Source organism: Centropristis striata, chromosome 19 (assembly GCF_030273125.1).
Source record: "Centropristis striata isolate RG_2023a ecotype Rhode Island chromosome 19, C.striata_1.0, whole genome shotgun sequence".
Classification (NCBI taxonomy): Eukaryota; Metazoa; Chordata; class Actinopteri; order Perciformes; family Serranidae; genus Centropristis; species Centropristis striata.
In genome coordinates, this window is record NC_081535.1 from 13,839,639 (window position 1) to 13,866,439 (window position 26,801).

A 26,801-nucleotide genomic window follows, 5' to 3' on the forward strand; every position below is an offset into this window, starting at 1 on the left:
ATGTTACGTCATGCGCGTACTGCCAGTGCGCGTTCACGCCCCTTACAGGATCATCACAGTTTGATTTCGTCACCCTGTTAAAATAATCGCCTAACTCATTTTTCAAGTTTTGCAGGAAACGCAAAAAACTTCACCAAAAATGTAACATATGACATTTATAGATCATTTCACTCAAAAAGGATGCAACAAAGGATGGCTATTGGCATAGTAATAACACTGTGTGTAAATTATGTAAGTTAAGACAAATAAATGACTTAGGCAACTTTTTGAACATGCTTTTGTGACTTAAGCAAGATATGGTAACACTTTATTTTGAAGGTGTCTACATAAGAGTCACACAAGCCTGTCAGAAACATGACAAGTATCATGAGCATAAATGTTACTTCAAAGTGTCATTAATGTTCATGACACATCCCATGTCATGTTTATGACACGCTCATGTCACTGTTATGTAGACACCTTCAAAAAAAAGTGTTACCATATCTTAAGTCACAAAGGCATGTTCAAAAAATTGCCTAAGTCATATTTTATTTTGACTTAGGCATAATAAATCTGCTGAAGTCACACACTTGACATAGGCCATTATCTTAAAGGGTTAAAATCACATGATCTGATCAACTGAGGATGTAGGCGATTTTACCATAGGTGGTCAAAGATGATTTAGGCAAAAAAAAAAAAAAAAAAATTACCAAAAAAGGACATAGGCGATTATTTTAACAGGGTGACGACATGGTTTAGCTTTTCGTTTAAAGGCATACTATGCAGGATTTTCTTGAAAACAATATAGGAGAGTAATTAGAGTTGCCAACCGTCCCTTGAAAAACGGAATCGTCCCGTATTTGGAAACAAAAGCACCCGTCCCGCATTAAGCTGAAAAGGGATGCACTTTATCCCGTATTACTGTAAGGGTAAAAAAATTGTCCAAAAAAAGCCAATGGAAAACGAATAACAGGGCGCTTTATATGAAAACTTACGGTAAACTTGTTCCCAGGCCCTGTCCTGTCCTGTAACCAATGAGCTGACAGCATATTCACACATGAGTATGATGATACAGAATACGCTCATCCCATTGGTCGAGGAGGTACTGTTGCTCACGGAGAAGATCGCAGAAGACAACAAAGCAGCATGCTGTGACAGTGACACAGATGCTGACACTGCTTTACGGGGCGCTACACCTTCGAGGAGCAATGCGACTAGTACTCCTCTGAGAAAAATACCAAGAGGAATGGGAAGAAGGGAACACCTGGGTGGAAAAAGTGTGCAATAACATCTATAAAGCGCACTGCACAGTGTGCCGGCGCTCTTTTTCCGTAGCCCATGGTGGACTGACAGACCTGGAACAACATGCTTCCATTACTGCGGTCACGCCATCTGCACTTTAATTTTAAAATGTTTTAAAATTTTAGTGCGCAATGACATTGCACTTTAGGGTAGCCCTTTTGTCACGCAGCTGCATGACTCCAAAATAGCCATTCAATTGTATTCATGCTGTGCCAATAAAATAAGTAAATCAAATTGTTATCAGCAAACTCCATTGCATTCTTGAAGACCAGGTCCCCATGTGCTCATGACATGAATTGAGTGCTTTTTTTTCCCGTAAAATTTGGAATTATGGAATGCCAAACTCTTCCAAAATGGCCATTCAATTGCATACATGCTGCATTTTAAAAGCCAATAAAAGAAGTAAATCAAATTGTTATCAGCAAACTCCAGAAGACCATTGTTATTTTGTATTAAAGTGAATTGCTGGATAATAATTTGTTTTTCATGTATTCATGTCACACAAAAATATGCATCTGATTCAATTCAGATTCAAGTCAAATCGTTAAAGAAAACATTTCAATCACAAAAAAGGAGGTAAAAAATTCACCACAACAGAAGGGGTGAAGGCAATCGGGTCGGCCGTCCCTGCCAATGAGGTGTCCCTTATTTATTTTTTAGGGAGTTGGCAACCCTAAGAGTTATCCATCTCAATCATCAGCGATGACCAACTAGAAGATTGTGGTAGTGTCTGTGTCTGTATCTGCAGAGGCCTTGCCTGTTGCTTCCATGTTCTCTTTCCTTATTATTTTTCTGTATTCTGAAGGTTTCTGGAAATTACATTTTGGGCACTGGGTGTGTAGCCCAGACACATGCGCATGGACATGCACATGCACAAATCCAAGAGGAAGCTCCAAAAAGGCAGACACATCACTGACAAAATACAAATATAGTGAGGTGAAACAGCGTTGTCCTGAATACCTTGTGTCCTTATCAGAACACATCTAATTGACACAGACTGGGCATTGGCTTGAAGAAAATGTTATGTAATTGGTTGCGTAACAGCCCACCCAGAGCCCTCATCCCGAAAAACCTCCAAAGAGGGTCTCGGGAGAGAAAATGTGAGAATATGCAAGACACAATTAGAACTAGGACTGCAAGCAGTACTGAACGGGCCCTCGCAGTACACACGTGTCGGGGCATGCTGCCGTCGGGGTGTCTGCGTTACAGGGGCCAGTCTATACCACCCCTATGAATTTCATTGCCTTAACTGTTAAAGTGTGGCCACGGTACCAAATATGAAATTAGACTGCCACCACAGTGTCACCTGGGGGCCGATTTTATGTAACTTTATACTTCTACTCCACTACATTTTGAGGCAAATATTGTACTTTTTACTCCTCTACATTTAGCTGACAGCTTAATTACTTTTCAGGTCAAGATTTAAAATGACAAACATGATACATTTAAAATGGTTACCCATTTTTATAAATTAAACCACTTAAAAGTTTATTAGGTAGTTAAAATAGTGGAGTGGAGTCATTTCACAGTGTGGTATTAGTACTTTTACTGAAGTAAAGGCTCTGAATACTTCTTCCACCACTGTCCTTTTTACTTCTTAACTTTTTTATTTATAATTTTTATTTTTAAATTTAAAAATTTATTTTATTTTTTACATTTTTTTTATTTTATTTTTTTTCGCAATGCGCATGCGCGGCCCCGCTGCGCAATGTGGTTATGGATATGAGCTTTGGCTAAAAATAATGCGCAATACTCTGAAAACTTCTTCCACCACTGTCCTTTTTACTTCTTTACTTCTTTACTTTTTTATTTTTTATTTTTTTTATTTTATTTGATTTATTTTTTTCATTATTTTTTTCATTATTTTTTTTAATTTTTAATTTTTTAATTTTATTTATTTATTTATTTATTTATTTATTTATTGTATTTTATTTTTCTGTGCAATGCGCATGCGCGGCCCCGTTACACTTCTGCGCAAGCGCGGCCTTTCTGCGCTACTGCGCATGTGCGGCTCCATTGAGCTACTGCGCATGCGTGGGCTTTTGCGCTACTGCGCATGTGTGGCTCTGTTGAGCTACTGTGCATGCGCGGGCCTTTTGTACTACTGCGCATGCGCAGGCTTTTTGCGCTACTGCGCATGTGCGGCTCCGTTAAGCTACTGCACATGCGCGGGCCTTTTGCGCTACTGCGCATGTGCAGCTCCGTTGAGCTACTGCACATGCGCGGGCCTTTTGCGCTACTGCGCATGTGCGGCTCCGTTGAGCTACTGCGCATGCGCGGCTTTGTTACGCTTCTGCGCATGCGCGGCTTTTGGGCGCATGCGCAGTAGCGCAACGGGGCCGCGCATGCGCATTGCGCAGAAAAAAATAAATTAAATTAAATTAATTAAAAAATAATAATAATTAAATTAAATTACATTAAATTAAATTAAATTAAAATACAAAAAAATTAATAAATAAAAAAATATAAAAAAATTAAAATATAAAAAAATTAAAAGATTAAAAATAAAAAATAATTTAAAAAATAATTAAAAAATAAATCAATAAAAATAAAAAATAATAAAAAATAAAAAAGTAAAGAAGTAAAAAGGACAGTGGTGGAAGAAGTATTCAGAATATTGCGCATATATTATTTTTAGCCAAAGTCCTTTATTTCTCTTAAGTTACATAATTTACACACAGTGTTATTACTATGCCTATAGCCATCCTTTGTTACATCATTTTTGAGTGAAATTATCAATAAATGTCATATGCTACACTTTTGGTAAAGTTTTTTTTCGTCCTGCAAAACTTCAAAAAATGAGTTAGGCGATTATTTTAACATGGTGACGATTTAGAGTAGCTTGAACTAAAGTCAGTAACATGTTCCTTTTCTTTCCTGCAGGAGGCAGCAGTGCACTAACCCTCACTGTTGTCTGCCAGAAATACAAATAGAAGAAGTCGCAGAGCTGCTGGCTAAAGTTGCTAACTAACACGGAAGCAACACAGCGTGCGAACTGTTAGCATTCAATCCACAAAAGAAGGCGTCTTGACGCGTTTTAAAAAGGTAATTTACCTTTTTTTATAATTCAAGTGCTGCATGTATTTAATGTGTACTGCTCAATTACTGGTATCTTCGAGTGTGAGAAATATTAGTGCAATTTAGCCGAAACAGACTCTCGTTAGCTGGCTAGCTGACCTTACGTTACCAACAAAGAGACTGGTACCGTTGTTAATGTAATAACACATATTAAACCGGCGTTACCGTTCAAGTTGTGTATATATGAAGCCGAGACGCCCGGTAAAATATTTTCTGTTGCATAATCTCTTACCAACGATGTAACGTTACGTCGCAGAAACCTCTGGTATGGTAAACAACATACCATATAACCGACGCTAGCTAAAGTTAGCTTGGCAGTTTGAGACTAAGGCAAAGGTTAATTGCTGGCATCCACCTTCATTTACTGCCTTATCACTATTATTAAAACGTTGGTGTTAACCAGGGATCCCAAGGAATTAGATAACGTGATCAAAATCAATTATCAACATATCAACATCAATGATTCGCTGGAAGGCAGCTAACAGGTTTGAACAACTGTTGTATTATACGCCAGATTCAAGGCAACAGAAACACAATGAAACACAAATTGTTTTTTCCATTTAGTTTAAAACAAACAAACCAGCAGTTGTGGCAAGCATCAGTTGGGCAATAATGGCAACAGCTACAAAGAAGATAATGTAGCATAACAAACAAAAAATAAATAAATAACAATGGCAATACTACCAACCATATATATCAACAATATTGAGTGTTAAGAAAAAGGGGAAAAAATAATAATAATGAAAAATAGATAGACAACCCCCCTCCCGCCCCCAAATTTCAAGGGGTCCACAGGGTTTGTCTCCAGGAAGTACACTGATGACAAACACGCATGTGAACACACATATAAACACATAGCAGTTCAGAGCTTTTAAACAAGCCTCAACCAATACTGTCCTCAAAACCCAATGCCTAAAGGGCCCTTGAAAAGGGGCTGGACCACTTAAATGGAGTCAAAGGTTAAAGAAACTCAAAAAAATGTCATCTAATTGTTATTTTTAAGTTATACAAGGGAAGTATTTTTGGGTGTTCAAAACGATTTAAGTTATTACAACTAATTAGACTGTTCTCTGCCATATTATATATAATCAGTGTCATGAAAAGCAATGTAAACACCTGCATTTTGTATTGCAATTTAGTAAACCAGCGCTGTCATAAATACATTTGTTATAGTAACAATTCAAATTTGTTGAGGAAATTATTAGTGTTGTGGTGATTAAAATCTACAGTAATATTTAAGGTTATAGGTTGATGTTGCATTGTATTGTACATTTTGCAAATTAGTTGACAAAATCTAAGAAAAGTAAAATGTAATTCGATGATTCTATGGCATTAATAGACTTGTACTTCGTACAAATTTAAGACAGTACCTGAATACATGCAAGGAGTACCATAAAAAGTAAGTTCTTTCCTATAGGGCTCACAGGATTAATCAGTATGAAAATGGCGTGAATCATTTGCTAGGGCCTTTGCAGTCACCAGACCTCAATCCAACTGATAACCTATGGGATGTTTGAGGGATGTCACAACTATGTTGTTTTTTTTCTTTAATCTGTCACCTATCTGTGTCTGCATGCATACATCGTAAAGGATGCAATGAGTATTTACTTGTAACTAGTAAATTCGCTCCACATGGTGCACAATTTCAAGTAGTATAATACTGTTACTATTTATTATGGCTGTTGGACATTCATTACCCTGTCTTTTAAAGCTTTCAGGCTTGGATCCAAGGGTCTGTGCTATTTTTCTTGCACTCATCATTTTCAACTATCATGACTGCATCCATGGTTTAGAGTTTTATTTTTGTCTAAATTAAGGAATTGGAGGTGGATGGACTAAGTTTCGGATTCGAACTAGGATTGCGAAATCAAGAAGTGATCTTAAAGTCTGCAGGTGCCCTTCATTCTGTGTCAGCAGTGCCAGTCACTCAACGACCATGTCGGATGGCCGGATCTATGTGGGGAATCTTCCTGTGGATGTCCAGGAGAGAGACATTGAGGACCTCTTCTACAAATATGGAAAAATCCGGGACATTGAATTGAAGAACAATAGAGGCACTATCCCGTTTGCCTTTGTCCGTTTTGAAGACCCACGGTGAGTTTAAGGGATGCTCTTTGGCAAGGCGCATCACATTCCTCTTGTTGGAGACCTAAGTTTTATGGTATATTATCGTCTGCAGTGATTGGCAGCAGGAAATGGATGGAGACGGCATTTCCAGATCTATAACCGCTAATGAAACAAGCGTTCTTTGGTAAGGAGTTCTTTGCTCTCTTCTCTTAGGGATGCAGATGATGCTGTCTATGGAAGGAATGGATATGGATATGGAGACTCCAAGCTGCGTGTGGAGTATCCTCGATCCTCTGGTGCTAAATTTGGGCCTATGGGAGGAGGAGGAGGAGGAGGTGGTGGAGGAGGAGGAGAAAGAGGTGGAGGAGGAGAAAGAGGTGGTGGAGGAGGAGGAGCTAGGGGAAGATTTGGACCCCCAACTCGAAGATCTGAATTCCGGGTCATAGTGACTGGTAGGTGGACGTCATGACTCATAGCCAATTCACACTTTCACTCTTTCACGGAGTCCTGGAGGTCAAGGGGATTGGTAAGATGGTGGACATAAGAGTCATAGGCAGATTCTCTCTAATGGAGGACAAGGTAACTAGTAGAGGATGTCATGAGTTGTAGGCAGCTATAGCTCTCACACTCTCAAGGCACACTGGAGGACAAGGGGATAAGTAAAGGACGTCATGAGTAGTAGGCAGCTATCTCTCTCCCATGGCGGACTGGAGGACAAGGGGACTAGTAAAGGATCCCATAAGTCGTAGTCAGCCAAATTTCTCTCTCATGGCGGACCGGAGGACAAGATGACTAGTATAGGACGTCATTAGTCGTAGGCAGATATGTTTCCCTCTCCCGTGGCGGACTGGAGATCAAGGGGACTAGTAAAGGACATCGTGAGATAGGCAGCTATATTTCCTCTCTCTCTCTCATGGCGGACTGGAGGACAAGGGGACTAGCAAAGGACGTCGTGAGTCATAGGCAGCTATGTTTCTCTCTCTCATGGCGGACTGGAGGACAAGGGGACTAGTAAAGGACATCATGAGACGTAGGCAGCTATGTTTCTCTCTCATGGCGGACTGGAGATCAAGGGGACTAGTAAAGGACGTCGTGAGTCGTAGGCAGATATGTTCCTCTCTCGCTCATTCATGGCGGACTGGAGGTCAAGGGGACTAGTAAAGGACGTCGTAAGTCGTAGGCAGATATGTTTCTCTCTCGCTCTCTCATGGCGGACTGGAGGTCAAGGGGACTAAGTGGATGAGGTCAAGTCAGCTCCTTAAGTCATGAAAAACAAAACAGTAAACTGAAAACCGGTCATGTTGACTACATAATCCCAAACACCAACTATAGTGACTGGTAGGTGTGATTTTGTCATTGTATATCATTAATTACTTGTTGCGTGCTAGATTTATCTCTTGTTTATACAAGCATGTTTGTAGAAGTTGTAGAATTGGGTCTACTTATCGGAGACCAACCCCCCAATGGATAAGGTTATATAGTTGCCTGACTTTGCTTGTCATACTCAGATTTCTGGTAGTATAACACTATGGGGTTCTAGTCTATAAAAATAAAAACAAAAACTAATCTTGTACTTCATAAAAATGTGTTAAACCTATTAGTAAAGGTGTTGTTTACCTCAAAGGGTTTCAGACTTTGAATAAGAGATGAACCTGTCCATGCAATCATTTGGAAGTAGGGGGGTCACGATTTCAATTCTGAATCGAAAAGCAATCAAAATAACCTTTGATAACTCAATTACCGAAAAGCAAAAAATGTCATCAAAATGTGACCTTTTTAAAATGAAAAGTCTAATCAAATCATTGATTCAGATAATTTTGACACCCCTATTTTAAATTGGCAGATTATCTTAAAACAATGGAGCAAGCCAACAATTGCCTTTTTACTTTCCAGGGTTACCACCAACTGGAAGCTGGCAGGATCTGAAGGATCATATGCGCGAGGCGGGAGACGTTTGTTTTGCAGATGTGCAGCGTGACGGAGAGGGCGTGGTGGAATTCCTCCGTAGAGAGGACATGGAGTATGCATTACGCAGACTTGATGGGACTGAGTTCCGCTCACATCAAGTGAGTTCCAGTGCTGATGAGATTTATTTATCCTGTAACCTTTAGATGGTGAATGGAACAAACAATGGAAATATTTTCTTCCTTTTTTTTCAGGGAGAGACTGCCTACATCCGTGTTTATGAGAAGAGGGGCACTCCCAACTGGAATCGGTCACGTTCCCGCTCCAGATCCAGGGGTCGCTATTCACCTCCCTACCATAATAGAGGATCTCCCCCTCCACGCTACCAGTCGCCACCACGGCATGCAATGTCACGCCATAGTCCTCCCCCCAGGAGGCACCCTCCCCAGCACCATAGCCCGCCACCGCGTCATTACCGGTAAAAAGGCTCGCCATTTATAGAGGAATTGGGGGAAAATGTTTTGTAATTCTACTTTTTATTTTAATTTTTTAAACCCCAGGCCTCCTCGTAGGATATATCATTATATCTCGCTACATACATTCCATGGTCATGATCACCTGAACAACCTGTTTCTCCCCACAGCCTTAAAGATTTTCTTTCTTTGCTCTGTAAGCACCCATATGTGTTATCTGGAGTCGGTATTGTAGAATTTTGATTGGATTTTTTTTTTTTTTTCTCTCAGCAAGGTTGTTGTATTTGATTGTCATCTAACACATTGGAGGTTTCTTTTATAAAGAAATCTTGGGTTGTGATGTAAAACCTTGACAGGAATGGTAATGTTGATTGTCCGAAACAAATTACACAGTTCTGCAGCTACCAGGCTGAAAGCCACGCTGCTTTTTAAATTCTTGACAAGCTTTTCCATATTGTGTGTCGCATTTCTGTAGCTTTAAGTATGAAGTTTTTTGCCAATCTTAAGAACCTGTGAAGCTAATCAATATCCTCCTATGATTCAAAACATGTTGAATTAGTGAGCCATTTAGAGTAGTGACACATGTTGACTGTGAGCCTCACCCGTCAGATTTTTTTTTTTTTTTAATGTGTGAACCTCTGACCGAGGTGGCCTGTAGGTGGACTTTAATTTGTATGCATCTCTGTCGTTTATTTTGTGGGTTTTTCTTTTACCAATAAAAATGCAAACTTTTACTGGCTGTCATCCATTGTCTTAAAACTAATTTGAATAGATCATTTTTTAGATTAATTGAGGTGAACTTTTCAAAGGTTTGAGGCAATAATTTTTTTATAATTATTACATTAAACTTGTGTGTGGACATTGACCTAATACTAAATGTTGGCAGATCTAGTGGGCTTTAGAAAAGGCTGTTTTCACAAATGGCATTTTGACTTATCAAGTAGGAAAGATTAAACAATTAACTGTCTGTTTTACCCAAGCCTATGCAACCTTGATCTAAGATGCTGCTTAGTTTGAAATGTAACCCTCTTGTGGAAGTTCACAGCAGCTTTGAAAAAAAGTTTGATTTCAGGCTTTGAAATTTCCCTCTTTGTTTTGCCAGGCAATTTCCTGAGCTGTGGTGGAAGGATCTTTCTTTGAAGCCTCAACTCAGCTGAACTTTGCTGAATCTCTTTGAGTGCTTTAAAATCATGAAAAGTTCTATGATAGTCAAGCCATTTAAAAACAAGCTAAATAATGTTTTCATAAGTGCCTATTGGACAGATTTTGGGTTTAAGGCAATCCAGAAGGTTAAAACAAAAATGGGAAAGGAAACTAGCTGGTGCATTCCAGAATGAGCCTGGATGACATTGTGGATTTCAGTATCAAGGTATCAAGCTCATTCTCATGGAAAACATTTGGCTAAAGAGTCCTAGAAGTTTATTGTATTACACTGGCTAAGAAGTAGGGCAGGTCAATCATATTTATATCGTATGAGATTAAATATCTCCTTAAATTTTAGATACTGTAATATAATAATGGCATAAGTGTTTTTTTTTCCTTCTCCAAAAGTATCTAACTAAAGATGTGTTGACTGTTAAGTGATCTGAAAAAAAGAAAAGAAAAAAGGACTAACTACTAACCTCTATGAAAGTGTCAATTGTGGAAATACACAAGGCACACAGGATGCAAAATATAATATTTTAATACGCAATAAATGAATTATACCAGGTGACAATTTGAGAAGACACAGAAAAAAATAAAAATATATTTATTTCCAATGGCATATTTCTATCTCTCTGTTCATAATCCGATGAAGCCCATATACAGACATTGTATTGCATTTAATAAATATGTACTAGCTTAGTTTCTTTTTTAACACATTTAAATCTTCTGACAACAAACACTGCAATACACAAACAGCAATACTCAGGCATGTTTAAGAAGATCATATGGAGACACATTAGCAGTGGTACTGAAACACTGGTATTTAAGCCACAGTGAACCAATCATGGGTGTTTGGCTATTTTGCAACTGTTAGTGGCACCAATAAATCATCTATTCTGACATACTTGTGCTGGCATCTAGCCATGTAGATAGTTTTGTATTTATCTGCTGAGACTTGACAGTATCCATCTGGAATGATTTCTGCAGATTCAAAGACCTTATTCTGTCCTGTTAGACCTTATTAAACCAATGAAACTTTTGACATTAATATGTCCATGACAGTTTCAGCTAAATTCTGTTCACCTCTACTGTATTGGATTAGCAGCAAAATATTCAGTGGTGTAAACATACACACATAAAAACCAAAATTAACTGCATGGCTACACACCACTGACAAGCTACCACTGAACTGACCCTTTACATGTAATAATTCAACCTTCTGGTACTTTCAAGACCTGAAAACCTGATGAGGCCTTCAAAGAAATCAAATTTACAAGTAACTGAAGCTATGACAGTCTGAGCAGCACTATAATACAGTACAATGAACAATGAACAATGAGGAGGTGTGCAGTAGTAAATCTTGTGACCATTACAGTCTGGCCAAATAGAGGATCCTCCCAGGAACAGGAGGGCACCAGATAAAAATAAACACATTAAGGTGGAGGGTCCTTTCTCGGAACACTCATTTTAAGGAGGTTTGAACACAGGGATCTTGGGTTAATGTGAATAGAAATGTATAGTTACTCAAGGAAATATCAGCAAGACTTGTTGCCAACAGTTTGGGCATAAAAAACACTGAACTGTGTGTGTGGTAAAGACAAGGCAACCAAGGTTGGCAGGGCAAGACAAAGGCAGAAAACCATGAAACTGATCTCAAGGCGAAAGTGAAAAAGAGAAGTGCAGAGTGCAAAGGAAACACGCTGCCTTCACTGCACACCCCTTTGAGTTTACCACTCAGAATTAGTCTTTGCAGCCGCTTCTGTAATGCTGCAAGGAAGTAGAATCTGTTAGCACTGTACTGTCTTAATGAGAAAACAGCTGAATTCTTTAGCATAAGCAGCACTGTGTTGTTTTTAAGTGGGAAGAATGTGCTGAGTGTCTGCATTAATCATTTGAACCAGCAAGAACCAATCTGTCAGGACATAAAAGCTAATCAATGCATAGAGGAGGACAGTGATAAAAGGAGCACAAAGAACTTGAAGAAAGCACGATACTGAATGCAAACTATGTGCACTCATGCCAAACTGCAAAGAGTTCACAGGTTCGGTCTGGATATCCTGCAAGCTTGTGTGCATCAGACAGGAAGAGGACCATAGAGCCTCAGAGAAGCCTAAGTGGTCCTCAAAATGGCTATTGAGAAGCAAACCGCACATGCTACCTGGACACAACCTCCTCTAATGTACCGCTCACGTCACAAAACCAAATCATCTAATAAAACCAGACATTATTACTGAAAATATATTCAAGTGCATCACAAGATGTTTAATCATGGTAGCTACAATTTCAGCAATAATAATAATAATAATATTGAAAATGTATTCAAGTGCATCACAAGATGTGTGGTAGGTATAACTGGAAAAAATCAAGTTTGAAGAACAATACGGTGAAGAATTTGGTTGCTGTATCCCTGAAAAATTGCTCAATTTAAGGCAAAATAAATAACATCCTGAAGCATTTTCAACAAGGGTACATTCACTGGGTGAACAATAACACTTTAATAATAAATTTACTGGAAATAATTGCATCTCCTGGATATAGACAGGAGCAACTGGAAAGAAGTTGTTTTACAACAATCTTAAAATGATCAGATTTAATTGTCTTCTCAGTACTTACCAATAACTGCATTTCATTAACATTTATTTATTTCCTCTTAAATACATGACTATTATGGTGTTGTGTCAGTATCTTGAAATAATTTAGCAGAAAGCAAACATGGGCACAGCAGCAGAGCAGCATCATCACTTGTTTTCTATGAGCGTCTGCACTTTGTTGACCAGGTCTCGAGCCATCATCAGGACCTGCGGGACGTTGTGTCGCTCTGCCATTTCTAAGGAGGGAACATGAAAATCACTGTGACTTACAAGAGGTAAATTGCTTTGTAATATTGATAATAGTTAATTTGCTCCTTAAGACTGAGTGAGGGGAAGTTTTATTTTGAAAGTATCCTTTATTATCATAGCTGAAATATCATCTCAACTGTTTTACTTTGCTTACACTGATTATTAGTTTTCTAGCACTTAAATCCCAAGTAGATTCTAAAGTCAAGGCAGGCAAGTTCTGAGTCAAGCCCCAAGTCAAAACTGACAAGTCCCAGGTAAAGTACCAAGTATTCATCTTTGGGTTTTGAGTTCTAAACAAGTTGTAATGTGCTGTTCACTAAGTGTAAAGCCATTTTAACAACAGTTTTTAGCACCAACTGGCACTCAGTAGCAGTAACTTTGGTTCTTCATGGTTCACTCGTGCAACTTGACTGGATGCAGTTGATCTGACGAATTAATAGTTTAAATGTTAGTTAGTTGATTAATTTGTTTGTGGCATACCTTAAAAATAACATACTGTAGCGCTGGGAGTCTGCACATTTAAAAATGGAGACGTGGCTCCCGGGATGCTTTGTGGTGTTCATTCATTATTCATCGTTGTTCTGCTTGTATTTTGTCATAATGTTCACATTTCAGTGCAAATTCATTGTAGTTGTTGTGTTTATGTACGGGTTGTTTGTATAAGGCAGTTACTCATGTGTTACTCCACCTTCTGTCTGTGTTCAATTGTGGTTGCTTTCAGTTGTTAGCCTGATATAGCTGTCTAAAAATAAATCATGTGGAAAGAGTCTGGTATCTCTGCCTCATTGTGGAAAAAGGTCTAAATTGCCACAATACTTTTTCATTTTTGGGCTTGGGTAAAGATTTTTCAAGTCAAAAGGCCAAGTGAAGTGGTGAATCATTGGTGTTAAAGTCCATTCCAGTTGCAAGTTTTTGATTTTGTCAAGTCATATGACTGTAGCATTTGTAGTGTTCTCATCTTACCATTGAAGAACTTGATGATGTCTGTGAAGTCCATGTTATTTTCTAGGATGATGTCTCTATACATCTCCACAAGTGCCAGAGCAATGAAGAGGACAAAGTGCTCAGATGAAGTGTACTTGGCTGCCCAGATTGTTTCCCACACAGAGAACACATCATCATACACCATTTCTGTGCAAAATAAAACACAAAACAGATGCCATTAAGCCTCCCATTGCTAAATTGTCTTCAATGGGCAATTCATGCAAATATCACAGTGCTTGTGTTTCCTATCACCTCTTTTGAAGTCAAGTAGAAACCAACGATAACAGAAGTAGAAGTGAGTGTAGTCTCCATTCTGCTGCATCAGTTCAAACAGCTCAGAGTCCAGGATCTATAAGTGCAAACACAAAATGTCCTTATGCTACAGCTGCTGTGCATGCATGACCATGTGTTGCTGCAGATATATGTTCATACCTGGATAAGGGAACGCATATTGGCAAAGTGGGAGTCCATGGCACCTCCATGAGGAAAATTCTGGTTCATCCTCTTCATCAGTTCAGTGAAGCAGCTGAATGCCATGACCTCTGGGAAACACACACATAAAAAAAACCAATTTAGCTGTTTGTGTGCATTTAGGCTTAGTGTATACTGACAGAGTTTGCATTAAAGTTTTACTGACCATCGTCTAGAATAACCAGCAAAGGAGCCAGCAGATCACACATGCCCTGGACGTAACCTGTGTCCAGATGCTGCCACACGTAACTGCAAAAACAGACAGATTTTTAAGATTTTTTGTATAGGGTTGATGTCAGAGATATTTAGCAAAATGATGCGTTTACCTGCACATGATGTTACGCAGCTTCTCCAGGTTCTCAGGAGTGAAGTAGCAATATGCTCTGTCACAACGTCTGACATCTTTGTCAATGCGATGCAGATTGATCAAGTACATGTCCAGAGTTTCTTGCTACAAAAATAACAGTGAGTGTTAGCAAGTGTATGGTTGTGATTAGGCGTGTTTCCACGTACTTTTCCCTCTAGTGAGCCACTATGGGTGTGGCTTGGGAGAGAGGATCTGCCCAAGATCTGCCCAACTTCACCAGTTAGCAGCTCAGGTAGTGGCTCAGAAAGTACCTGCCTACTTTCTGAGCCACTACTAACTAGTCGACGCTGATTAGATACGATTGAGGCGGCCACTTCGCCCATGCGTGATTCATTTGCAGTCTGGACACTGAGGGGTTAACATCTCCCGCTCTAACTGCAGCTGAGAGAGACTGCTGCAGGAGGACTGGGCCGCTTGTGAGTGCTTTGGGACGGCACTTGCTACTCGTTAAGAAGAGTAGTCTCCAAAAGTCTCCAATAACACCAGAAAAAGTCGCTAGTTTTGTTGCTGGTCACTTTTTTGAAAAAGAGTCCCTAGAGGGGTCTGAATAGTCACTAAATATTGCGACAATAGTTGCTAAGTTGACCACACTGCTTGCTGCTTCGGTCTGTTGTCACATTCAAACTACATTGGTTAGCCGCTAAAAAAGTACCTGTATGGGAACAGAGGCCGAGGGGAACTAATTAGTGGGTGCAGCCAAAACACTCTTTCCAAAAAGTACTCAGTGGAAACACGCCTATTAAAGATGAAGTAAGTCAAGTGTAATGCTTACAGAATAGGTTTGTTCTTCTGAGGATTCGTCATGTTTGGCGTCACCTCCCATCTCTGCAGATTCTGGTTCAGTGAGCACATTTTCCAACTCAGGCTCCTCTTCAGAAAGACCCAGGTCTGTGCCCTCAGGACTGGTGTTACAGGCTGTGTCCAGATGGTGATCTAGGACGAGTCCCTCTGATGCCATTTTCTGTCTTTGGGCAAGGGAGACAGGTGGTGCGGCGAGGCCTGCCAAAGGCCTGGCCTTGATATCCTCAGAGGTCACGCATGTCCCTGCAGGAATGTCCTCCATTTCCAGGGCCGAAGGAGAGTCATCCGAATCTGCTGTGTCCGGAGATTGCCGAGAGTGGGACGATAGTGAAAGGCTGCCCCTTGATGCTGACTGGAGAGCGTGCAGGACTTGTCTGACAGGTGAATTCGAACCGGGTTTCTCAAACGGAATTTCTGCAGTTTTGTCTTTTTTCATTTCAGCCAAGTCACAAACTGTAGCTTCAGCACTCTTTCTTTCTAACTCTGTGTTACAGGCCTTTTTTTCAAAAGTTGCTTCAGGTTTTTCAGAAGTCTCCGACATTTTTTCACTCTCTGGATTAGTATCTTTGTCTGCTGTAGGTGGATATAATGGCTCCACTTCCAGATCTTTGTTCTTGTGTGCTTGAAAACTCAAGGTCTGGCCAAGTGGAGGTGCTTGGAAATATTCATTATGAATCTCTCTTTCTAGCTTTAGAACATTAGTGCTCTCTGGAACACTTCTTAAATTCCTATTTGTGTCTAATGCTTTCAAATCTTCACTTTGCTCATTTTTAGTTGTATCTTTTTCTTCTACTTCTACAGGTTTTTCTTCAGATTCAGATGTCTCTTGTGTCTTACTGGTTCCACACTCCTTAACCGCCTCACTTTCTGAGACTGTCTCCATCTTTGTCTCTGTAACTTCATCTTTGACTACTTGGTCCTTTACATCCTCCTCTCCTGGCTGTAATCCAGTTTTCTCATGTAAGACTTCTGATGCTGCCTCTGACTTCTCAGAGAGTGCAGATCCACCAGCTGGCTCTGTCACAAGAGGGCTGTTTTCTGAAACTGGACCTTGATTTAACAGACCTGGAGAGGGAAGTTGTGGTGCATCTGAAGTGCCACTTGTGATGTCCTTCAGTGGACTGCTGGGCTGTACTTCCTCAGCCCTGGGCTCAGTCTCAATCTGATCCACTGCCTCAACAGATCCAAACACCTGGAAAACACAAGAAACTGGTGAAAGTGCATTATATTTTGGATCTCAAAACAAATGTTTAAGGGTTGCACCAGGGGTTTTGCATGTGTTAACCCATTAGCTATGATTAAAAATGAATTCCAAAAAGCAGAATGTATGTATAGAATGTATATGTATATATATATATATATATGTCTCATTTTTTTAATATTCTTATTCTGTCTTCTATATCCATGTGTCTGTATCTTGAGCTGCTGTGATAACTAAATTTCCCCACTGCGGGATAAATAAAGTCTTATCTTATCTTATCTTATCTTATCTTATCTTATAAATTAGATATACTTTAAAACCACTCATCAATGTGAGGTTTTTTTTATGCCAGTGAACTTTGATTTGTCAGTTTTTGGCATGCTCTTAAAGGCTCCTCCGTTTTTTTCGCAATGATATAACTGAGAAAGAATAATGGCGGCAAATTTTTTATCTATTCCAAACGAGTTTCTGCATTTTAAAATTATAATGAAAAGGAGGAAATCAGTCTAAAAACATATAGTATGGAAAAATATATAAGTTCTGATAAGTGGGTTTACACTTATTTAATGAGACATAGTGTCTTTTTTACTAGAGCTCTTTGCTGTTGTGATGTTAATAAAAAACTACCTGTGGGCTGCTGCTGGAATCACTTTGTGAATGGGCATTCTGTTGATCAGAGCTGCTACTTAGAGATGACTGGAATGGAGAAAAGCATCACACAAGAGACAAAAATCTGAATTGTCATCAAACTTGTTTTGAAACACTATGCGCAGTTCTCTTGTGTTTTGTCAGTTGTGATAACGTTACACAATGCAGCACATTTTATGCCAAAAGGTCAAACTTACATCTGTACTAATGGTGGAGTCCCGCTGTACCGGTCCTCTTTCCACACTGGCTCCAGACGAACATCTGGCGATGGCCTCAGCGTGTTTTTCTCTCTCCCTCTGACGGACAATGGCCTCACAACCCTGCCACTCCTTCATAGTCTGCTCATACATAACCCGCATTTGCTCGTCAATCTGAAACAGAAAACGTGTGTAAACAAACACTGTACTATACCCTGTGGTGTATATGTGTATAATGATACATTCTAAGAGCACATGGGAATACCTCCAACCGGCATTTCTCAGTCATGGTAAACTGGTAGTGTCCCAACAGGAAGGGCCAGACCTCTTTGCGTAGTGATGGATCCACACCACCAAAATACACAAGCCTGTGTATCTCCTCTTCCTCAAATGCCTGAACAAGATAATATCTGGTATTTATCAACACACATGGATAATTACAGAAGCCATGAAAGGCCATGTATTTTTTTTTTATGCACCGTTATCTTGTGATAACAACTTACTATTTCATTATCTAGATATAACAAAAATTGTTTTCTCGTGATAACGAATTAAATAAACGTAATGACTTTATCAATAATTTAATCAATAATAATTGAGGTTTAATTAGACTGTTTTGAGGGAAGGGCCTGATACAAAGGGAATCAAAATGCAGCAAATATGGAGCAAATGGTAGCATAAACAAATTTTTTGCTTATTAGTTCACTACAAGTGTCTGTAAAACATAATGGGACTGAGACAACTAACGTTACAATATGGCCTATAAGTGCAATTCAACTTAACTACACTGCATATAGTGAAATGAGCCAGCCAGTTCACAGCTCCGTGCGTAATTTATGTGCGCGGACATACTGTAGGCACTGTTTATCTCATTCTTGCATCCAGGTGCATCATGTACACATTAACACATTAGGTAGGTTTACGCTGGCTGCAGACACCATACCACACTACACCACACCTAATATTCACGTGACCATGGTCACGTGAATATTCAGTAGCCATGTGAAACCTTCGAAGGAAATATTAAGTAGCCATGTGGCTACTATGTCTCTTCACAATATGAATCCATCAGACCTTATATCTACACTTTTTAACCCAAGTCAGCACCTAAGCACAGTCCCATTATGTTTCTTTAATGTATGTTTAACTAATAAGCTAAAACATTTTGTTATTGCTGCATTTTGCACAATATTTGCTGCATTTTGCTTACCTTTGTATTGTGCGCCAGGCACTTCCCTCAAAGCTGCCTAATTAAGTTGATTAAATTAGTTATCACGAGAAAACGATCTTTGTTGTATCGAGATAACGAAAAATAATGGATTTGTTACCACGAGAAAGCGATCTTTGTTATATCTAGATAACGAAATAATAAGTCGTTATCACAAGATAACGGTGCATTAAAAAAAAAAAATACATGGCTGTTCCCGGATTGAGAGGAATTATTTTTGTATGAGTCAATGCATTGTTTTTCTTAGGAACATTCTGTATAGTATATCTTTGAATGAACCATTTATTACTATAACAAATTAAAACCCCAAATATATCTTATTGCCCAATGTGTCTGTGTGAATCTTACAGAGCTATCTTTGAGAAACTGGCCCCAGACTTCCACAGAGAGCCCTCCTCGGGCATCACAGGGCATATTATGGTCAACTATAGTGGTGTTGACCAGAGCAGACAGATGGGTACGAACTGTGGACAAATGCCGGCAGTATGCAAGCCCTGCAGAGGAAAGATAAAAATATAAAAGCTTTATTACTTACAAGAACTACTGTTTCACCAAGAATTAAATCATTCCCAGATGAATCAAAGTTAACCAGCAGTTATCTGTACTCACATCCGTAGAAAGCACGGGAGATTATCTGGTACTTCATGGTGTCACAGAGGAGCTTTAAGGGAGCCCTGGTAGAAAAGGAAAATGGCGAATGTAGTCCACTAGATGAACTTGAATTTATATTCGAAGCTGTTCCGAGGAAATACTTACCTTTCCTGATTACAGCCATTAGGCAAAGAGCCATCAGAGGAGCCATTCTGGGAGCAGGAGGAGCAGGAGGACTTTCTGGGCGTCGGCTGCCACATGTTTACACCCTGATCCATTAGCTCCAGGGCCACTGCACAGCATGATAGCCCTTATTATTACCACTTCTACTATCATTATAATAAGCAAGTAAAACAAGATGTAATTCCAGTTGATTTACACATGAAAAACGTTGAAAACAAATGGAGAGAGGGAGATGTGGCAGATAAATGACTGTATGTCCATGCAAAGTCTCCTTATTGTTGATGGGACAATAATGTGAAATGGTCACAGAGACACTAAGGAGGTAGGAAAAAGATATGAAATGTAGCAGTCGAGGTAAATTAATAAGAAAGATCTATACTGACTATATGTGTAGGGAAAACAGATTAATCTAAAGTGAAATTATCTAATCGGTAAATCAGTATTAAGAGATTAATGCAATCGTAGATGTAGTCTCTGATGTGGTTTTATTAGATTAGCTCAGGGAGGCAGAGCAGAAAGATTAAAGACACTTACTGAACTCCATCTGATTGCCAGGAAAGAGGATCCGAAACACATAATCGGTTGCTTCATCATCTTCCTTATCGGATACAGAATCACAAGAGCCATGTGGACTCCTTTTCCGCAGCTTGGGGAAAACCTTTCCCTGTGAATAGAAAGGCAACAGATTGTTACAACAGATCATAGTTGTAGGTAAATGTAGCAGTATTGCAGAAACTATTGAAGGTATTTAGTATGTTAATGCTGACCTTTCCTCTCTGGTTCCAGAGCGGTGGGTCCAGCTGTCCGTGAGGTAGCAGGCCGGTCTCCAGGCAGGTGAGAAACTGGAGGAGATGTCCACCTTTGGGGAAATGTAAAGGAGGTCTCTGGATGCCATCCTGGCTCACCAAAACTACCGTCCCTCCACTGTTCACTGGAGAAATGAACACATTAGATAATAAGATGAATAACTGTGAAAACATCTACTTTGGTGTTTAAAACATTACAAACAGATTACTGTACCTTGTTGGTGACAGTGGAGATACACTATCTCTTCCAAACGAATTGTCATAGCATAATCCCAATAAACACTGAAAGAAAGATGAAAGAATGGAAGCCTTTCAGTCAACTGTGTAAGGACATGTTTTTATTAGACTGGGTTCTATCCATAGACTGGATAATAAGTGGATGTAGCTTCTGGATCTGAAAAGTGAACCCATTGTTTATGTCCATAGGCGTGTTTCTTTTTGAAAAGTGTATTTTGGCTACGCCTACCAGTTAATTCCCCTCAGCCTTTGTTACTTTTGTAGCGGCTTACCAACGGAGTTCGAATGTGGCGTAAATAGTCCTGCGACACATACGTGATTATTCAATAAAAATTTTGACCGTGACGTCAGTGACGCAACGCTGACAACAGACCGACGTGGCTGTCGTATTCCTTTGATCATCGTCTTCTCTTCTTTGGTTTCTTGTTCTCGATTCTCTCGTCTCACTCTGCTCTGCTTATTTCTTTTAAAAATGGCGCCATTATGTTGTGCTTGTGTCGAGTTCTACTCGCGTCATATCCCACCTCAACGGTTTCTAGTGGCTCAGAAAGTACCTACCCGAGGCAGGTACTTTCTGAGCTGCTACCTGAGCCGCTAACCGGTGAAGTTGGGCAGATCCTCTCTCCCAAGACACACCAATAGCAGTTCACTAGAGGGAAAAGTAACTAAAGGAAATGCGCCTCATGTGTTTGTCTTAGAACTTTTGGTTTTTCACAGTGTGTTTTAGTTCCTGAAAGTTAATTGCAACATTGTGGTTGTCTGAAAATGTCTTGGTCATTGCTTGATTGTACTAAAACGTCCAAAATACCACAAACCAATGGGTGATGAAACGGTGGCTTTGTCCACTTCTTTTTTTACAATCCACCACTCTGTTGGACAAACCTTTTCTCAGAGTCTAGTTCCCCCACGTTGCCATTCATCAGCTGATTGGGCGTCCACTTCAGTGTCATGAGGTCTGCAGTTTGGTGTAGAGAAAGGTAGCCTGGGATGGCCTCCATGTCATCTCTCTGCATACACAAGGAATAGCTTTCAAGTCACAAAATGCAACAATTCTATTTATATAAGTTGATTAGTAAACAAGCCTATTGCAGTAAAAGATATAGTGAAAAAGAGCAGCACGCACCGGCTGTACCAGCACATTGTTCTTTCCAAACAGAAGTGTGGCTCTGGAGTTCTGATGGAGTGATTCAACATACTCCCTCACCCACATGATAGGACGGTCATCCATGCTACCACTGGACTGTCTCTTCTGGATCTGATACAGGTTAAGAAGACATCAAAAGTATTACACGCTGTAACGTATAGTTGAGTATGTGATTAAAATCCATTCATTCCTTCACGATCTACCAAGGCAGGCCGTCTGGAGGGTGAATCCTGCCGACAGTGGCCGCTGTGGATGCGGTGCCGCTGCACGAGCTCGTCAGCAGACGGGTCCGTCCAGAAATGGTCTGCAGTCTTAACTTTGGTGAACTCCAAAGCACAAGGGCCAACTGTAAAACATGATAAGTCAGATACTTTTAAGTTCTGAATAATACAAGCTGGGCATTGGTATAGGAAGGCAAAATAAAGGGTTTTCGTGTGATGACGTGTAGGTTACTGCGGTTTACAAATACCCAATAGAGATGCAAGAATCGGCCCATCAACAGGATCCATCAGCATGGCTTCTTTCTCATAGAAGGCACTGCAGGAAACATGAAAAAATCATTCACAGCATCCTGTTTGCATACCACAGCGCTAACCACATAATATGGTAATGTGGGATGTTATCATAAATTGTGTGCAATAGGAGTCATAGAAGGAAGAATAAAATGTTTTGAATAACAGGTTAAAACAGTTTAAGCTTAGATGCACAAAAAAAGAGAGAGAGAGAGACGATCAGTAAGAAATTAGTTCTTACAGAGAATAACTTAAGGCCATTGAATTGAGGACATCCTCTTCCAGAGCAAGCAGCTCATAATTGCATTGAGTGATGTATAGCAATACCTGCTGTTCTCCACCAAGTACAGGACAATCTTATCCAGGAGCTTCTCCATCAGTGCAGTCCGGATCCACAGGTGTCTCAGTGCCTGAGGAGGGAGGTTCGCCAACTTGGATTGCCGACTGCGTTCATTACTCAGTGAAGAATTGTTCTGCTTGCTGAGAAAACAGAAAAGAAACCTGACTAATGAGATATCTGTATAGCTTGTTATAGGAACAGACATATACAGTAGGCAGGCATTAGGATGCAGAACACAAAGGGGAGAGATATACTTTAATGTCTCTCCGCTCACAGGTGGAAGTTAACACCTCACCTGTTTTCAATGATCTGTTCCAGCTCCTGGACCTTGTGGCAGAGTTCCTCAGCGGGCGAAAAGCTTTTTGCCGCCTTCATGAAGAGTGCTGCGACCTTGTTACTGCACAGCAGGCCTGCAATACGCCGCTTCAGTCCATGAAGCATGCAGGCCTCCACTACAGCTACACACACATGCACAGAGTATTAGTCAATATTTTATTAAGATATTTTTTCATTTGAATTCAATTTTATTCACGTTTCTGTTTCCTTAAGATGGCTTTGCTTTATTTGCCTTTGAGTTTTGTTTTCATCTCATGAGTGCAGATTCCTCTTTGAAAGCCGGAGGCCTTAATCATTTTTATATAAAACAGGTGGAAAGCAAGCACAGGTGGCACAAGTAGAAATAGACTAAAATTTGCTCAACACTGTCTACAGTTGCTAGGATATAAGGGATGTGAATCACACACGCCTCAGTCTTGGTTAGCATCAACACTCTTTGAATGGTGTTGTCTACTTTAATACAGAGTCATGCATCCACTTTGTTAAATATAAATAGACATGACTAATACCATTATGGAAATAAATTGTTAGGATTTACATTGCTTGAACGGACCATTTTGCACCGTGGGGATGCACTCGTAGGAGGTAACAGCTTGACACAAACCGATGTCAACCATCTGCACGATGCATGTCGACGTGGCTGTAACAACTAACTGTGGCTTTGATTATTTGATACAGCATGTCCTGTGCTATACTCTCTGAAATAAGATACAAAAGGCTGAACTGTTTTTGAAGAAGAAAAAAGATGAACAAAACAAAAATAATACCACATATAAATCTACCTCTCTATAGTTTGTCCAGTCTCTTCCTCTTGTGTAACCTACCCATTCTTAAGTTTTTGTTAAACATTAAAGCTAATGGAAAATGCCTTGAGCATGTGACCTCAGTTTCGGAACACAGTGTCTGAGAGAGATTGCTTATTGTGCAGTGTAATCATAAAAAACACATTTACCGCAGAAGGATATGATGTGGCTGCTGTCTGCGTGCACAAATTTCCTCGTTACTGCCTCCTCCATAATTTGTTTCACCTAAGCAAGAAAGGTACACGGTGAGACAACATTTTATCCGTCTGACACAATTACATAAGGTGACCAGGTGTCAAAACAAGAAGCACAACAGGAAGCAAGGGGTAATACATTACGAGAGGTTGTGATCAGTGATGAAGGAGCAGTGCCGTCCCACAACAAAGGCATAAAGTCAAGGGAGCAAATTATTCATTTACTGTGTAAACTCATCCATCTGGCTCATTACACAACCTCTGGCATGCTTTCCTAAACCATCTACGAGCACCACAAGCTTTGGGATTCCTTTGAAATTATAATACATGCATTAGGACCTTTTGTTGGCTTTCCCATCTCAAAATTTCAACTTGAGTATGGGAAAAATGCACAGAAACCCTGAGATTTCACTCAAGTCTTGAATGATTTTTTACTTTTAACACCTATCTTTAGAGAATGTCCAAACAAGTATTGTCTTGTTGCATCGTTTAAGGGGCACTACAGCAATTTAGCAATGCACTTTCACAAGATTGGAATAGTTGCGAGAAACAGGCTTTTAAAAAAAAAGGTTACAATTGAAGCAGCAAAGGTCCAAATATCCCCTTTAGCCCTTTAGTCTTATGGATCAAACTCCCAAAACACTGCATCCTAAATTCCCATGATGCAACTCTATGGCGTCTCACTGTAAGATCCTCCCCTACCAGGTGAAGGCACACATCTTATTTTTTTGTCTTGTCTAATGTCCTGGCCTTGTTGTCATTCCTGTCATCCTTATCAACAGTTGATACAATTTTAAGTTGGTATTTTAGTGAAATAGGTATTACTTGTTGGATAAGTATATTTATAAGCTAATATTTTGGAAAAGGTCATGTGTACATTTGTTGATAAGAAATGCAAGATTGAACTGTAAAATGTACTGAATTTATTGTGATGGTTTGTGCTGTATGATCACAAAATGAGAGAATAGTGTTCTATAACGGTCCTGTCAGAAATCATGATGAGACTTTTCTGCTCTTTTTAGGTATAAATTGAAATGTTATTGTACAAAAATGAGTCCGGAATCACAAAATTGCAGATGAGACAAACAAAATGTGTTATGTCTGTGTTCTTGCATCCCCAAAAGTCTGCTTTGTATATCTAAACAAACCATTTTAAATCAAACATTGTAAATCCATTATCATGTTTTTTTCTGTATTTAAAATCTATAGATATCACAGCAGAGCCCCTCCTTGCTGCAGGATCGAGCACCCGAGTCATGGATGTTTGAGAGGCAATGACTCACAGGTGAGGGGGAGCACGGACGCGATAAGACTGGAAGCACAGGTCTTTCTCAGCAATGAATAAAACATCCTGTTTTCTCTCCCTGGGGAGTCGTGGAGTCACTGAGCGGTTTGGGAGCATCTGAGCTGTACTGTCTAATAATTTCAATGTAGATTAATATCCAAATGGCTCATTATTCCCTCATAAATCAGCCAGCTTGGGGTGGACTTTTTTTTGTTACATTTAATGGTTTCATGGAAATGCCAATGAGACAAATGCCAAGGTCACACCTTTAAGTTGTGAATAATAAGAAGGCGAGCTATAGAAATGTCAGTTTAACCATGATATCTACAGAAAGAGAGAGAGAGAGAGGGAGGGAGAGAGAGAGACTATTCCAAGATATGGGGGAAAAGGAAGCAAACAGGTTTGCAATGACACAAACAAATGAATCTGCACTGGTTTTTAAATGTGTGATTTTCCCCATGATATAGAATCATCATCACCACTATCATCTGTATCATCATCAGCATCATCATCATCACCACCATCAGCATCATCATCACTATCATCGTCACATCATCTCACGCCAGTCTAACAGCAATCAAAAACATACAATTTTACCATCGCATCTGCATTTATTATGCAAAATAGATGGTCAATCTGATGATAAACAGGCCTGTGGCGTAGTCGTGGCTCAAACCCGGTGAACGATGTCCACATACACACACATCGCCTCAGCTTCCAGCGACAGTAAACATAAACTGTGATGGGAAAGAAATAAAAATGTAACGAACCTCTTTCTTCACATTGCGCAGCAATTTCTGACGCGTCTCGGCCTCTGTCACGGGGGAAAACATAATGAATATGCTGATCAGATTGCTGGTGTGGGAAATAAATGATGACAGGGCTCACGACAGGAAAATAATAACGGCGGCAGTACCTCCCATCGCTCCAGGAAGGGTGTAGCGGCTGACACGCACGGCTCTGTTTTTTTATGGAGGATGTCTTCCTGAAAGCAACGAAGACAACACTGCTGAAAAGACAGAGAGGCTCCGAGATGCGCGATGTGATCCTGGCGACTAAATTAAACCTATCTGTTACCTCTCAGCCAACCAACACCCCTTTAAAGTCACAGTAGCCTATACATTAAGCCATACAACGACACCACCTACACACGCATCATCCACTCCCTCTCACACACACGCAAGGTGGAGTAACTTATGTTAGGACGAATACAGATTTGGAATGTTTTCATGAAAGGTTTATGACTCACACTATCCATTAAATCTTCAGATCCTGATTAACAAATATGATAATAACAGTTAATGAGTCCCAGGTCAAATTAATTAAGGCCTCATTAAATTAGTTATTACAATTAGGCTGCAGAAAGTGAATAACTGGGACAATCAAATATAATGCATTTACATACAACCATCAGTGTATATAGTATTTTGGCAAAAGTGTACTTTATTATGGACATGCCAATAAAGCAAAATTGAATTGGAATTCTGTTGAGACACACTATGGTTGGATTTTATTGACACAGAAGAGGTGGCAAATTAGACATATTATGAAAAACTCACATTTTCAGTGCTTCTGCACATACATTTGGGTGTCTGGAGTACCTATCAATCCTTAAACTGTGAAATAAGACAACCAAGTCAGTTTTCTGTGGGCTGGTGATCAGAAAACATGGGATTCAACAAG

General features: G+C 39.8%; 2 protein-coding genes across 7 annotated transcripts; one reads left to right on the forward strand and one right to left on the reverse strand.

The window, feature by feature from the left end:
* Positions 1–4,182: 4,182 nt before the first annotated feature.
* Positions 4,183–9,538, forward strand: srsf9 (serine and arginine rich splicing factor 9). Of its 5 annotated transcripts, none has more exons than XM_059358569.1 (5): positions 4,183–4,326; positions 6,277–6,453; positions 6,640–6,878; positions 8,320–8,492; positions 8,586–9,538. In XM_059358569.1, exons 2-5 carry the CDS (start codon positions 6,296–6,298, stop codon positions 8,811–8,813), a joined length of 798 nt encoding a protein of 265 aa, XP_059214552.1. In that variant the 5' UTR covers positions 4,183–4,326; positions 6,277–6,295; the 3' UTR covers positions 8,814–9,538. The 5 variants fall into 5 exon arrangements, with proteins under 5 accessions (XP_059214552.1, XP_059214554.1, XP_059214550.1 ...); XM_059358571.1 differs by having other exon boundaries at positions 4,187–4,326; positions 6,274–6,453; XM_059358567.1 differs by having other exon boundaries at positions 4,195–4,326; positions 6,071–6,453.
* A 934-nt stretch (positions 9,539–10,472) lies between these two features.
* sgsm1b (small G protein signaling modulator 1b) lies at positions 10,473–26,128 on the reverse strand. 2 transcript variants are annotated; one of them, XM_059358562.1, is made up of 25 exons: positions 26,035–26,128; positions 25,889–25,932; positions 23,789–23,864; positions 22,796–22,958; positions 22,488–22,640; positions 22,118–22,185; positions 21,852–21,994; positions 21,628–21,759; positions 21,387–21,511; positions 20,482–20,549; positions 20,229–20,392; positions 19,996–20,125; positions 19,444–19,570; positions 19,297–19,361; positions 19,036–19,181; positions 17,725–17,853; positions 17,460–17,633; positions 17,242–17,310; positions 15,385–16,605; positions 14,572–14,696; positions 14,412–14,494; positions 14,207–14,316; positions 14,027–14,123; positions 13,754–13,921; positions 10,473–12,777 (listed from the first exon to the last, which is right to left on the reverse strand). In XM_059358562.1, exons 1-25 carry the CDS (start codon positions 26,039–26,041, stop codon positions 12,689–12,691), a joined length of 3,876 nt encoding a protein of 1,291 aa, XP_059214545.1. In that variant the 5' UTR covers positions 26,042–26,128; the 3' UTR covers positions 10,473–12,688. The 2 variants fall into 2 exon arrangements, with proteins under 2 accessions (XP_059214545.1, XP_059214544.1); XM_059358561.1 differs by having other exon boundaries at positions 25,889–26,061.
* Positions 26,129–26,801: the final 673 nt, after the last annotated feature.

Excerpts from the sequence above, each read along its gene's own strand:
- sgsm1b (XM_059358561.1), bottom strand. The coding sequence starts at position 25,951 with ATGTTTTCCCCCGTGACAGAGGCCGAGACGCGTCAGAAATTGCTGCGC. Across the intron at positions 20,393-20,481 it reads TCTCCACTGTCACCAACAAG|TGAACAGTGGAGGGACGGTA; the intron begins GTACAGTAATCT and ends TCATTTCTCCAG. Across the intron at positions 14,495-14,571 it reads CTGCGTAACATCATGTGCAG|TTACGTGTGGCAGCATCTGG; the intron begins GTAAACGCATCA and ends CTGTTTTTGCAG.
- srsf9 (XM_059358569.1), top strand. The coding sequence starts at position 6,296 with ATGTCGGATGGCCGGATCTATGTGGGGAATCTTCCTGTGGATGTCCAG. Across the intron at positions 6,454-6,639 it reads GTCCGTTTTGAAGACCCACG|GGATGCAGATGATGCTGTCT; the intron begins GTGAGTTTAAGG and ends CTCTTCTCTTAG. Across the intron at positions 6,879-8,319 it reads ATTCCGGGTCATAGTGACTG|GGTTACCACCAACTGGAAGC; the intron begins GTAGGTGGACGT and ends TTTACTTTCCAG.